General features: G+C 34.5%; 1 protein-coding gene across 1 annotated transcript; it reads right to left on the reverse strand.

Annotated features, from left to right (window-relative positions):
* Positions 1 to 1,764: 1,764 nt before the first annotated feature.
* Mccc2 (methylcrotonyl-CoA carboxylase subunit 2) lies at positions 1,765 to 14,125 on the reverse strand. The gene is made up of 18 exons (XM_080174707.1): positions 13,994 to 14,125; positions 13,552 to 13,618; positions 13,264 to 13,337; positions 12,909 to 12,946; positions 12,600 to 12,672; positions 12,284 to 12,341; positions 11,491 to 11,637; positions 11,139 to 11,251; positions 10,662 to 10,791; positions 7,201 to 7,309; positions 6,825 to 6,855; positions 6,071 to 6,248; positions 5,218 to 5,361; positions 4,672 to 4,779; positions 4,131 to 4,185; positions 3,709 to 3,817; positions 2,846 to 2,973; positions 1,765 to 2,510 (listed from the first exon to the last, which is right to left on the reverse strand). The coding sequence occupies exons 1-18, from the start codon at positions 14,054 to 14,056 to the stop codon at positions 2,435 to 2,437; spliced, it is 1,701 nt and encodes a 566-aa protein (XP_080030833.1). The 5' UTR covers positions 14,057 to 14,125; the 3' UTR covers positions 1,765 to 2,434.
* Between the last annotated feature and the right edge of the window lie 90 nt (positions 14,126 to 14,215).

The following is a 14,215-nucleotide window of genomic DNA, read 5'->3' on the forward strand; positions in this document are numbered from 1 at the left end:
CCATTGTCTCATCCCTTTAGATCCCTGCAAAACCCAATCATAATGTAATTTATATAGAGTTAACAATTGTTTGAAGTTTACTTCATATTTTATATCTCTAATCATTAATTTAATTATATTGATAGAATCACGGCTTATATTTTTCTAGTATTATTCATGGAATGCAATAATTTTACTCATTAATAGATCAGTTAAGGTATTAAAAAACAGAGGGTTAGCTCCTAGAGGTATCTTTCCCCAAAAATAATTATAAACCTTCCCAGGACCATGAGTAGCTACCCTGTAAGAAACACCCGATCGGATCCTTCGGTACACTGACATCCTGTTACTGTATTATGATTATGTTAATTGTCCATTCTTATAACATTACTCTATTTTTTCTAAAATTTTCATGAGATGAATAATTAATGCCGTTACGATGGTGTAGTTTAATAAAATAATGGTTAGAATCCTATTTAGTGAATCTAAGTCACAAGTCTCCCCCCCCCCCCCTAAACAAAATTATCCCGTATTAATTGTGTAGGGGCTTTGCTTTCGAGAGGGATAACTTAGCCCAATTTTCATTTTAAAAAATCACACATTTCTCCAAGTTGACGAAAGAAAACTTTTCAGGAGGTTAGACAAACCACTAAAAATAGACCTAAAGCTGACAGGGATAAATACAAATCTCGTGTATAGTCCCTTTCGTGGCAACGCCTCTTAAGAGGCGTTTCGTCGTATTTTCTCAGTAGCTTTGCCCCTATTTCTAGCCCCTGTGGGGCCAATTGCCTAACCCTGCGGGTCAATCACCTAACCTAACCTATCAAAAGCTACTGTGAAAATAAGACGAAACGCCCCTTAAGAGGTGTTCCAACGAAAGGGACTATACTCCAAATTTCTAATGGTGTAAAATAATAAGAGAAGAAATGGCCTATTGAGTACTAATCCCCTCCCCCTTACTTTTAAAATAAGTTAAGGGAGGTTTTTTTTCTGTGCCTATACGTAACATGCAGGCTATCCAGGTCCTAATAAATTCAAGACATTTTGACCACCCCCCTTTCTTTAAAAAAAAGTGTTTGATACTTCAAAGGTGTAAATTTTATTATTTTTATTTTAGTATCAAATATACTAGTTAAATATTAAATTGAATGAGGGGGGGGGGGGTGCTGTTTTACGGTTAACTGACAAAAAGGATATTACTCAATATTAATGTATAATGTTGTTATACAATTTACGGTCAAGTTATAATAGTGTAACTATGACAATCTTTAATTATTCATGCATTTTGGTCAACGTGGTTTAATAAAACAAGGATGACAACATCCTTAAAAGGGAGAACAAGAATGTCCAGCAATCTTTAGTAAGTATAATGGTCATATTAGTCTGATTTTTGGCATAATAGTTCCTTGGTCAATGAGGTACAATATAATAAACAAAGCAATCAAATCCTTAACATAAATGTATCTTTTAAGAGTCTGTATTTATCCAATTTTGAAACAATTGGAACAAATTTGTTTAGACTGAGATAAATGAAAGTTCTTTTATTCTACCGTTGGATTTGAGCTTAATATTTTTGAATGTAAAAGAATGCTTGTAGCTTACGATCTCTCAAACCGCAGTACCTTCACTTGAAATGGAGAAATCACCAATGAAATTTTGTTAAGCCTTTTCTTTTTCAATCTAATAGAAAGTACAGGGTCAACATCGTCCCTTCAACCACTCCCCCTCCCTAGAGTGCCCCTAGAGGCAACTAGGTGCATAACCGCTAGTAATAAAAAAAAGAAGTAAAGAATATAACAATTTTTATTAAAGTATAAGATAGCACCAATTTGTAATAATATTACATACAATTAAAAAATAATTTTAATGCAATATCAAATATTAATAATTAGTTACATGAATACAGATAACTGAGTATTAGAAGAGTTAATGTAGTCATAAATAATTTTTTTTGCTTTAAAAATTTTAAATTGACTTTTTCACATTCACAGGATTTTGAATATAAGTCGATTTATACCTAGTTTTACAAAAACACAAACTAACAAATCACAGTTATCTTTTGAGTACCTAACCCTTAATATTAAAAGTAAATACCTACGGTTAAAATTGACTAAGGCACTTGGTTCAAAGAAGAAGGGAGATTTTTCTAAATATCTTGAGAAGAATATCCCTCCCCTTATATGATAATAAATTAAATACTAATAAATTAGGATATGTGTTACTAAACAATGGTTTTAATTAATCTTCTTTTTTTGATATGAAGGTACTGTTGCTTGTATGTATATAAAATATTTTTCATTTATGACTAAAAAAATACTTATTATTGGATTTTTTAAAAAGCTCTACTAAAAATGTGGGATTTTTCTGAAAATCACCCCACGTGAAACAATGAGTATTGGCTAAAATAACAAATAAATGGAAGCACACTGCGCTATCGTAATTTTGTTGGCTAAGTTTACATTCTGAATATTCCAAATTTGGTATCCGGGATGGGAGCATTCAAAGCAGCGCTCAGTGATAATCCAAGAACTCTGAAATAAAAGCATTTATTAAATATATAATTTAATTGCATCCAAACAACAAGTTAAAATAAAAGTTTTTCTGTCCTATTTGATGAAAAAAGCTAGGTAAAATAGTTGATTTTTAGATGTAATGACTGGCATTTATTCACGTTGTACCGCAATAAAGCAATTGGCATGTCGAATTCTGGCGTTCTAATCCTGTTAAGTCTTAAGAACACATAACCCACACCCACTTTGCTAACGTGTTTTTGTCAGAAATTTAAGGACAGTTATATAGAAATACAAACCGCTAGAGGTGACATGTAAAGAATCTTCGCTCCTTATAAAAAGGAGGTTGAACTTACCTTCTAGTATCCATGGGATCAATAACACCGTCGTCCCACAACCTAGCAGAGGCAAAATAGGGGTTACCCTCTGCTTCAAACATCTTGATTATTGGAGCTTTCAGTTTGTCCTCTTCTTCTTTTGTCCACTAAAAGAGGAATATTATTGAAATAATAAATTGATGTACATACCAAATGATTATACACAAAATTACCTCTTCAATTAGTAATTAAAACGTTTGGACAATCCAATTTACTAAATCAAACAATTAAAAAGTCAATAAAAGTTGTTAAGCCAAATATGGGAACTAGTGTATTAAACAGCCCAACGACCGTGGGAAGAAGGGGATATTTAAGTATAGTGCTGTCTAGAGCCAATAGAACAGAAAATTATTTTTAATTACTTTGGCCACAAACTTATTTGAGATATTTGTTTCAAATGTACTTCTGGGCCATACCAATGACAAGAAAGCATTTTAACATTATTTGTTTTAATTGGTAGGTATAAGTTATATAGGTCAGATGCAATTCACGGTAAAATGTTCCTGGGACCAATTATCTCCAAAAATCTATGAAAGAACGTAAATATTTCTACAAATAATCTGAAAGAGCTATTTCTCAAAAATGCCCATTAATCTTTTAGCGCACATTAATTCAAGAAAAAGACTTTTTTTTACGTGTGTTTTCTTCATTTAAGCTCTCCCTGTGAATTATTCGATCTTAGCTATGGCAGAATACTTATAACCTAAATATGATGCTTAAAACGATGTACAGGCATAAAATAAATGTTTAGCCGTTTGGCAGGTAACAGCCTTTAAAGTTCATAGATTATTGAAGATAATCGATTCCAAGAACATTTCGCCATAAACTTCACCAAAAATTACCTCTTTTCCCTCTCTTCTTCTTTGTTCCTGAGTGATAGTAGCCAGGACACCAGCAGCCTGCTCACCTCCCATCACGGAAATACGGGCGTTTGGCCACATGTACAAAAATCTAAGAAAAATCATGTTACGAGTTACTAAAACATCATACCTAGGTATATTATTAACATTTCCATATCTGACAAAAAAATCAGTGAAATCCTCAACAGAAAAATCTTCTAAAAACATAACACCAAGTTATAACAAAGATTGCATTCAAGCCTACACATTACCCAATATAACCTAACCTGATTACAGTAAAACAAGTGAAAAACTACACTCCCCTCCCTTATTTAATATTTTTCCAAAATTTAGGGAAGTTATAGGAGCCAGTGCTCGATCAACAAGGTACTTTGTGTGAAAAGGCCATATTTTATGGTGATTACCTGGGATCATAAGCTCTACCACACATGCCATAATTGCCAGCACCATAACTTCCACCTATACAATAAATATCATTGTTGGATGGATTTTTGTCCAGGGATAAAGGGATAAGACAATGGCCAAAAATTGATGCACATCCCTAATGATGATACACAAAATGATTCCCTCTCTAGATTACAATTAGTGGTTAAAATGTTTGGACACTCAACTTCATAAGCAAACCTATCGAAATTCAATAAAAGTCTCCATAGTTGTTAAGTCAACAAATAAATACATTATTATAAAATTTTGGGGACTAGTGTATTAGCTGGCCCAATACCCAAACCCTCCCTGATCTTAGCCATTGAACATCAAATAATTGGAAGTATAAATGCAAGAGGTACGTTTTGACACTCAACTTATTGAATCAAAATTCAAAAAAAGGCCCCAAAGTTGTTAAGCCAACGAATAAGAAAACGTTTTTATAAAACTTTTGGGACTAGTGTAATACACAGATCAATGACCCCTCCCTCACTGCAACAGACCCGTCCCAAATTATCTTACCCACAATAACTGTGAGTTTGGGTACACTGGCACAGGCAACAGCTGTCACTAGTTTGGCTCCATGCTTGGCAATACCACCAGCTTCCGCATCTCGCCCAACCATGAAACCTAAAAAAACAGGATCATCATGTCCATAGATCTCACTATCCCCATATGATTCTCCTTTACAGTGAAGCTTCTTAAAGATCTGAGATATATTTAAATTTATTTTGGGGGAAGTTACCTCTACTCTCCAAAAAGAAATCGCCCCTGGAAAAAAATTCCCAACATAATTTTTTTGATCTAATATTTTATCCCCCCATAGGCCTCTAGGGGCATATTTGCTAATTTAAATAAAAAATTAATGCAAATTTCTTCCAATTTAGGTTGCTACTATAGACACCATTTATTGGTCAGTTTGATCATCTAGTAGGAGAAGAGATGGGGATGGATAGGGGTATCGTTATTTTAGCAAAATGCGAGTACACTTTATCAGAGAATATAAAAATCTGGTGCAACATCTAAGTAATAACATATCAATTCTACTATTCATTGCATTAACAGTACCTGTAATATTTTGTAGGAAAAGGAGGGGAATCTTTCTCTGACAACAAAGTTCGATGAAATGTGTGCCTTTGAGTGCAGATTCGGCAAACAATACACCATTATTTGCCAGGATACCTACAGGGTACCCATACAAACGTGAGAAACCTAAATTAAAATATTCTAAGTTAGAATAGGAAAAACACAGGGGTGTATATTCTGCAAATTTGACCCTGCTAGGGGGGGGGGGGGGGGGATAAAAAAAAACAAAATTTGTGGTTGGGGGAAAAAAATGCAAAAATTAAGAGAACTGAATTTTTTTTTGGCATTTTTCTCCCCTCCTTGGTGAAAAAAAAAACTATAAGAAAATGTGGGAGGGGGGATAATATGAATAAATTAAAGAGTTCTGAAAATATTTTTCCATTTTTTCCCCTTCCTTGCTGGAAAAAACTATGAGGGAAAAAAATGAATCTTGTTTAGAATATACACCCATGGAAAAACAAGTAGACATTAAACTATTCCAGTAAGGCTGCAAGACGGATTAATTTCTGCTGAATAAGAACCAGTTCTGGTCCGTAGTGAAAATTATTTAATGTAACATACCGTTGACAATTTTCCATGAATTGTAAAAAAATGAAAATCAAAATTAAATATGAACTCAAAGTTTTTGACCCAACGAATAAGATAACGTGGTTCAAAAAACTGTAGGTGGCATTGTCTCAATTAGTTTGAAATGTAGAAGCGACGGAATTAAAAAAATTCCAAAAAGCAAAAAAGAAAAGTACAGTTACAAGTAAATATTCTAAAAAGTCATGAGAAAATTTTTAAAAAGAAATTATCATGCAGTTTAAAAGGTCTTTATTTAAAGTGAACTCACCACAGACTAAAGTTTCTCCATATTTAGCTTTGAACTCATCAAACTTTGACCCATCCACAATCCTGGCAATAACCTCTCTGATATCAAATGTTTTCTTCAGGTCCTCTCCGACAATACCGTACAGGTCGGATATGTCATGTACTGGCTCCTCCACTGGGGCTATGGTGCTTTCTGCGGGCTGAAATATTTAAGTATAAACACAGGGATAAGACAACGGACGATAAACTGATGTGCTCCCCTAAATAAAAAAGTTACCCTTTATTAAAATTAATTTATTGGTAGCAAAGTGCGAACACTCCTAGTTAGTACCAAAAAGTCAAAACTTTATAAAGAACCAACAGTTTTTAAGCCAACAAACGAAAAATAGGTTTTTAAACTTCAGTTATGTATCAATATAATTCACAGTTTTCTCTCTTCCTCCAAACAGCCAAATTATCCTTTTTAAAATTATTCCTGTTTTACCCCCAGGCCATGCATGGAACTAGTTCTAATTGGTTCTTATAACCCTTGTTTAACCTAACCTATATTAAGCATCAAAAATGTGTTTTTCTTCTTCTTAAAAATAAATTTTTACAACTTTCTGTTGAAGTCAGGTTGCTAAAAATATACAAATCAGATAGTTTTTTTTCTTCTGTGGGGAGGACAAACAGACATTCAACCCACTTATTTAGCTTCCCTTAATTCTTAAGTTGGACCTCCAAAGAAATTTAAATTTAGAAATAGAACTGCATTATGCCTGGGAAAAAAATATTACCTTAATTCTATTAAGATTGGCAACTGAACGCCTAGAATAGAATAAAAACGTTAAAACAAAAACTTTATTTTGAAATGGAAAAAAAACTAATTTACCACATCAATGATTTAAATAATATTTAAATTTTAAGTTTTATATACTCATCAATTAAGTTTTGAGTAATCCTTGATAAAGTGGCTATTTTGAGGAAGGGTACCACCACTCTCCCAAGAAAATCGCACTTCAGAAAAATCCCTCCCAAATAAAAAAAATTAAAAGTGGTGTAGGGTCGACTCTATCTTATCCCCTAGATGTCTCTTGGAGAATAGCTACTAGTAAAAACTAAAAGATGGCCTTGTCACTCTACTTGTGGTTTAAGGTAGTTTAGGAATTATACCTGGCCAGGTGCAAAGCATGCTGGTCATCTAGGGCGTAGTGGTCAGTCACACCTGATCTAGAACAATGCAAGTCAGCTCCTCCTAGATCTTCTGCGGAAATTTCTTCACCTAAAAATATTTTTTTTTTAAAGGACTGTGCTAAGTACTTAAGGATCTTATGGGAAAAGACAATAGATAAACATCACCAATGCAATGATGATAAACAAAATTACCCCTTTTCAAATTTTTGCTTGAAAAGTTTAGACACGTGACTAATAGTTTGGAACCAATCAATCAAAATTGCATTAAAGTACCCAAAGTTTTTGAGCCAACGAATAAGTTAAAATAAGGGGGGGGGGGGGGTCCGTAATGACATCTATTCGTAAACCGTGAGCAAAATGGTCTAAATATTTAGCTAGACCCTTCAAACTTGGTATATAAGCCTAGTCCTATAGGTATTACATCTAAATGGCAAAAAAATCCAAAAATTTTTATTTTAAGGTAAGGTTAGGTAAGAAAAACCCTGCGGAAATGGGGTTTTAAGGCTTTTTTTGGTCTATTTTGATGTGGAAACTTACCTTAAATTGTTTTTTCTTAAAGTTTTAACTTAAATTACACTGTGTCTATTCATATGGACATTATTTAAGATGAATCAGCAAGTCTTGGACCGACCCCAGGGGGCTAAGTGGGTGGCCCGCAGGGGTTAAGTGCATTTTTCCCAATATATATGTTGTGATACATCAAATTATAGGTTTTTTAGGTCAAGGAACTCAAATTCAGAGCTGAAATAAGCATTAGACTAATCTGAAGCTAGCCCCAGCGGTCTAGGTTGGTGGCCCGCAGGGGTTAAGTGCATTTTTTCCAATATATATCTTGTTATATATCAAAATATAGGTTTTTTAGGTCAAGAAACTCAAATTTGCATTAAACTAACCTGAAGCTAACCCCCCCAGCTAGGTTGCTTTTCTGCAGGGCTTAAGAGCATTTACCTAACCTAACCTAGAAACTTACTTATATTTTTACAGGTTTTTTTCTTGAATAAACTGTGTCTATTAATGAGGACTTTATTTAAGATGATCCAGTAAGTTGGGGACTGACCCCAGCGGGCTAGGTGGGTGGCCCGCAGGGGTTAAGTGCATTTTTCCCAATATATATGTTGTGATACATCAAATGATAAGTTTTTTAGGTCAGTAACTCAATTTCAGAGCTAGAATTAGCAATCTGAAGCTAGCCCCAGTGGGCAAGGTCGGTGGCCCGCAGGGGTTAAATGCATTTTTTTTAAAAGTATGTGTTGTCATACATCAGATTATAGTTTTTTTAGGTCTTTACAGCTAATAAAAGTATCAGACTAATCTGAAGCTAGCCCCAGCGGGCTAGGTGGGTTGCCTGCAAGTCTTAAGTGCATTTTACCTAACTTAACCTAACCTAGAACCTTACTTGTTTTTGTAGGTTTTTTTTCTGGAATAAACTGTGTCTATTTATGAGAACATTATTTAAGATGATCAAGCAAGTCGGGGACCGATCCCAGCAGGCTAAGTGGGTGGCCCGCAGGGGTTAGGTGCATTTTTAAAAAGTATGTGTTTTCATACATAAAATTATAGGTTTTTTAGGTCCAGAAATTCAAATTTAGAGCTAATAATAGAATCAGACTAATCTGAAGCTAGCCCCTGCGGGCTAGGGGGGTTGCCTGTAAGGCTTAAATGCATTTTACCTATCCTAACCTAGAATCTTACTTTTTTAAAGGTTTTTTAAATAAATAAACTGTGTCTATTCATGAGAACATTATTTAAGATGATCCAGCAAGTCGGGGACTGACCCAGGCAGGCTAGGTTTTACTTAGATACACAGTGTTCATTCCTAAAGCCATCATTTAAAAGAATCTTCATACAGGAGGCTGACCCAAGGAGGCTAGAAGAAAGGCCTGCAGGGGGTTAATTAAAATTTTTCAAAAGTATTTACTGCATCAAACTACAGTTTTAGTTAGGTCAAGAAGCTAAAATAAGATTTTTCAGATTTCGATGATTTGGGATAAAAATTTGAGTTTCTTGACCTAAAAAACCTAGGTATAATTTGATGTATGACAACACATACTTTAGAAAAAATGCACTACACCTCTGTGGGCCACCCACCTAGCCCACTGTGGTCGGTCCCCAACTTGCTGGATTATCTAAAATAATGTCCTCATTAATAGAAACAGTTTATTCAAGGAAAAAACCAAAAGAATAAGTAAGTTTCTAGGTTAGGTTAGGTAAAATGCACATAAGCCCTGCGGAAAATCTACCTAGCCCGCGAGGTGCAGCTTCAAGTAAGTCTTATGCCAATTTTAGCTCTGAATTTGAGTTTCTTGACCTAAAAAACCTATATTTTGATATATAACAAGGTGTATATTGGAAAATAATGCATTTAACCCCTGCGGGCTACCGACCTAGCTCGCTGGGGCTAGCTTCAGATTAATCTTATGCTAATTCTAGCTCTGAAATTGAGTTACTGACCTAAAAAACTTATCATTTGATGTATCACAACATATATATTGGGAAAAATGCACTTAACCCCTGCGGGCCACCCACCTAGCCCGCTGGGGTCAGTCCCCAACTTGCTGGATCTTCTTAAATAAAGTCCTCATTAATAGACACAGTTTATTCAAGAAAAACCTGTAAAAATATAAGTAAGTTTCTTGGTGAGGTTAGGTAAATGCTCTTAAGCCCTGCAGAAAACCAACCTAGCCCGGGGGGGTTAGCTTCATGTAAGTCTAATGCTAATTTTCGCTGAGAATTTGAGTTTCTTTACCTAAAAGATATATAACAAGATATACATTGGAAAAAAAGCACTTAACCCCTGCGGGCCACCAACCTAGCCCGCTGGGGCTAGCTTCAGATTAGTCAAATGCTTATTTTAGCTCTGAATTTGAGTTCCTTGACCTAAAAAACCTATAATTTGATGTTTCACAACATATATATTGGGAAAAATGCACTTAAACCCTGCGGGCCACCCACCTAGCCCCCTGGGGTCGGTCCAAGACTTGTTGAATCATCTTAAATAATGTCCATATGAATAGACACAGTGTATTTAAGTTAAAACTTTAAGAAAAAACAATTTAAGGTAAGTTTCCACATCAAAATAGACCAAAAAAGCCTAAAAACCCCATTTCCGCAGGGTTTTTCTTACCTAACCTAACCTTAAAATAAAAAATTTTGGATTTTTTTTGCCATTTAGATGTAATATGTATAGGACTAGGCTTATATACCAAGTTTGAAGGGTCTAGCTAAATATTTAGACCATTTTGCTCACGGTTTACGAATAGATGTCATTACGGACCCCCCCCTTAATACTTTGTGTACAGTTTACAGTCCAATGCCCTCTCCCTCCCTGTAAGTACTGAAGATCAAATAAACAAGAGACATTGACGGCAGAAATATGGCATAAGATGAAATGACACAAAATATATAAAAATAGACTGTAAAGTAACTAGAAAATTTTTAACCTGTGGCGGCCTTGACTAGGGGAGGGCCTCCCAGGAAAATGGTTCCCTGTTTCTTGACAATTATGGATTCATCGGCCATGGCGGGCACATAAGCGCCACCAGCTGTGCAGCTACCCATCACAACAGCTATCTAAATTAAGGAAGACAAATGTAAATGAATGGGGGATGCAGGTACGCACAATAAAAAATCAAGGGGGGCTGAAATTATTTCTTTTAAATACCTAAACAAATTCTATTTCTCAAGCATATTTTTTACCCGACAACATTGGAAATGGTTAAAAATGAAAAAATACAATACAAGGGTGTCTTTTTGCGGGCTAAAATAACAAACCCCCCTTTAACCCAACCCCACCCCTCCTAATGGATTTACGTTATGACCAATAAATAGCTGGGAAAATAGCAACCTCAATTGACGAAAATTTTTCCCCTGTCATAATATGCACGTAAAATATTCTAAATCCATTTTATTAACAATACCTGTGAAATACCAGTTCTGGACATATTGGCCTGGTTGAAGAATATCCTTCCAAAATGTTCTCTGTCGGGGAAAACATCAGCTTGTCTTGGCAGGTTAGCTCCACCAGAGTCAACTAAAAAAATTTATTTTTAATACTTGGACCTTATACCAGATTATCAAGTACTCTAACAAAGTGAAACTTGTAGCTGACTAAATAACGACGCTACCCCATTTTACCCCCTTTCCCAATACCCTCCTGCTTGATGAACAAACTGGCCAATAAGTAATGTCCAAGTCAGCAACCTTAATTGACGATAATGTTTTCTATGTCATAAGAATAAACTAATAATTTGCAACAAGTTTAAAACTTACCGAGGTAAATACAGGGCAAATTGTTTTCCTGGGCAATTTTCTGAGCTCTTAAATGTTTGGTTACGGTAATTGGATAATAGCTGCCCCCCTTCACGGTGGCGTCGTTGGCAACAATCATACACAGCACTCCGCTCACTCGCCCAACACCTAAAAAAATCAAAAAAGGGGTGTCTCTAACACAAAGCATTCGTAAAGCTATGTGTAGTATGACTAAAGAACATAATAAGACCGATAAAATTAGGCATGGTGGTCAAAAGTCAGGTGCAAATACATATAAGGTCTATTCTATTTAGAAAATTAAATAGGTTTTTCTCAAATGATTAAAAATTGTCTAATTTGGAAAAAAGAAAGAGAAAATAATCGTCGCCGTTTCTTCACAGATCTATTCTACATTCAACCTGATGAAAAGAGGGAACTTATAAGCAAGTAATGTTCTGCAGTAATGTCAAGCATTTTCTTTAAACCGCAGTTGAACGGATTTTTCCCCCCGTTCATTAACCATATTTAACTTTTTACCCAAAACATGCTTGACACTAGTAGTGGGATGTGTTTAACATGACTTGCACTCGTTTGTGCATGGTATCCTTTAGATTTTTATGTGGCCACAGCAAATTAATTTCTTTTGAAATTGCCAAAAATTTTGATATTTTTGTAATGTATTGTTGATGTAAAACTTGTTTTGTGCTGTAACTAAAGAGAAGTTGATAAAAGGGGGAGGGGGTGGGTTTGGAAATTTTCATTTAGAATTGTTTGTCAGAATCCTTGTCCCTGGTATGAAATAAAAATGTAATACCTGTAATAATGCCGCCAGCTGGAACCTCTTCCTTGCCATACAGGTTGTAACCAGCCAACTAAATCATTAAGCCTTATATAAAAGTTATAGGGGGGGGGGAGGGGGGGGGCTTGTCTGTCTGTCTATACTAAAATCTTAAAACTTTAAAAAAAAATAGAGAATTACTAAAAGTAGGTTACATTGAAATGAATATTAATAAATTTTTTTCCCTTCAAAAATACTTGTGATAATTAAAGAATAGGTGATCCAGGGACTAACAAATGCCTCCTTATGATAATTCACGAAAAAGAAATTCAAGAGTCCAAAATGTACTTACTTGTGATAATTCAAGAAAAGGTGATCCAGGGTCCAAAAGTAGGTTTATTCTTTCTCTAGCTACTAATTTCCCTCTAAAAAAAATAACGATACCTAATATCCTTAGAATTTTTTTCAATTTTGAAAATTTCTAAGAGGATAACGCCAAAATAACAAAACTGGTACCTTTAAATTTTAGGATTTTTATTTTAATATTTTCGGAAAATTGTCTGTAATACGATGCAATACATTATTTTTCAGTATAGCTGAGGACCAGTTCTAATGCGCCGGATATTGATCGGTTTTGAATTCATACTGGAAACATTTTTACCTGCTTGTATGTCTTTCAATTGCTTTTTGGCCACCACCCTAACATTTTAAAAACTTACATTTAGACTAGGAATATTTAATAAAATACATGTCAAACTTTAGATTGGCGATGCATAAAGAAATATTTGCAGGCCAAATAAAGTACCCAAAGTTTTCGGGGTATCAAATGATAGTGAATATTTATATAAATTTTGAGTATTTGTAGTTTGTACAGTTCAATTTAACCACCAACTCTTAACAATTTTACTTTGTCAACATGGACTGTAAAATAAATTTATGGTTTTAACTTTTTAAGTTTAAACAAACAGGAATAAACTTTCAATTGCATTCAGAATGTCATAGCTAAGATTTTATGCCTGAACGATTTTTTCCACTTTAGTTCTTAATTCCGCGACTAGCTTACTCATTCGTTCTTGATTGTCCTGAAAACCTAAATTTTAAATAGTAAAAATAAGAAGAAAGTAGGTATCATAAATAACAAAACGGTTATATTTTTAAGTAGAAAATTAAAGATAGGTAGATGAAGTAGGTAAGATATGTACAAATCATTTTGAAAAAATATTATGTTATAGTATTTTTAGAATCATAAAAAAAAGCAAGGTATATGTACTACTAAAAAGATAAAAATCAAAGGTTTCTTGTACCTGGGTCATTTTTATCCTGTTCGGATCCAATAACAGCACTACCTTCAGTCAAATAACCACGGTTCACCTACAATTAGATTTTACTTTATAACAGTAATATGATGTCTGTCTGTAAAGCAAATATCGCGCTAACTGCCATACTTCTTCTTTACAGTGAAGCATCTCATAGGTCCTGGGAAGATTTTGGGTGAAAGTACCTCCAATTCTAACTCTCCTGAGAAATCTCTCCATGAAAAATACTCTCCACCCAAATGTTTTTAACATTCTTCTTCTTCTCGAAGATGGAGAGTCAATTTCATCACTCCTTCTGCTTTAAGTGCCCCTAGATGCCTCTAGGGGCGTATTTGTTTGGGTATTATTAAGCCCGAATAGAAAAGACATTCTCCCTCGTTCACCCCTTAGAGAATAGAGCGAGACCCTAGTAAATATAAATTAAGAATACCTGTTGATATTTGACAAGACCGCATGACCGACACAGTAGCCGACCAACATATCTATGCAACATTTCTTACACTTCTGCAACTTGCAAAAATTACATCACATATTTCATTGGTCTTCATATAATAAATTAGGATTCTATTTTCATTTGATTTTAAAGAATGTAACAATTTAAAAAAATCTGATACTAATATTCATTTTGTAATAAGACCAAATAAAATATTGC

Source organism: Acartia tonsa, chromosome 10 (genome assembly GCF_053477335.1).
Source record: "Acartia tonsa isolate MP-2025a chromosome 10, ASM5347733v1, whole genome shotgun sequence".
NCBI classification, from domain to species: domain Eukaryota; kingdom Metazoa; phylum Arthropoda; class Copepoda; order Calanoida; family Acartiidae; genus Acartia; species Acartia tonsa.

Bases quoted from the DNA above. Each gene is read 5' to 3' on its own strand.
- Mccc2 (XM_080174707.1), bottom strand. From the start codon at position 14,056: ATGTTGCATAGATATGTTGGTCGGCTACTGTGTCGGTCATGCGGTCTT. The intron at 13,338-13,551 runs GTACAAGAAACC...TTTAAAATTTAG, and splicing joins ACAGGATAAAAATGACCCAG to GTTTTCAGGACAATCAAGAA. The intron at 11,252-11,490 runs GTAAGTTTTAAA...AAATTTTTTTAG, and splicing joins TTTGCCCTGTATTTACCTCG to TTGACTCTGGTGGAGCTAAC.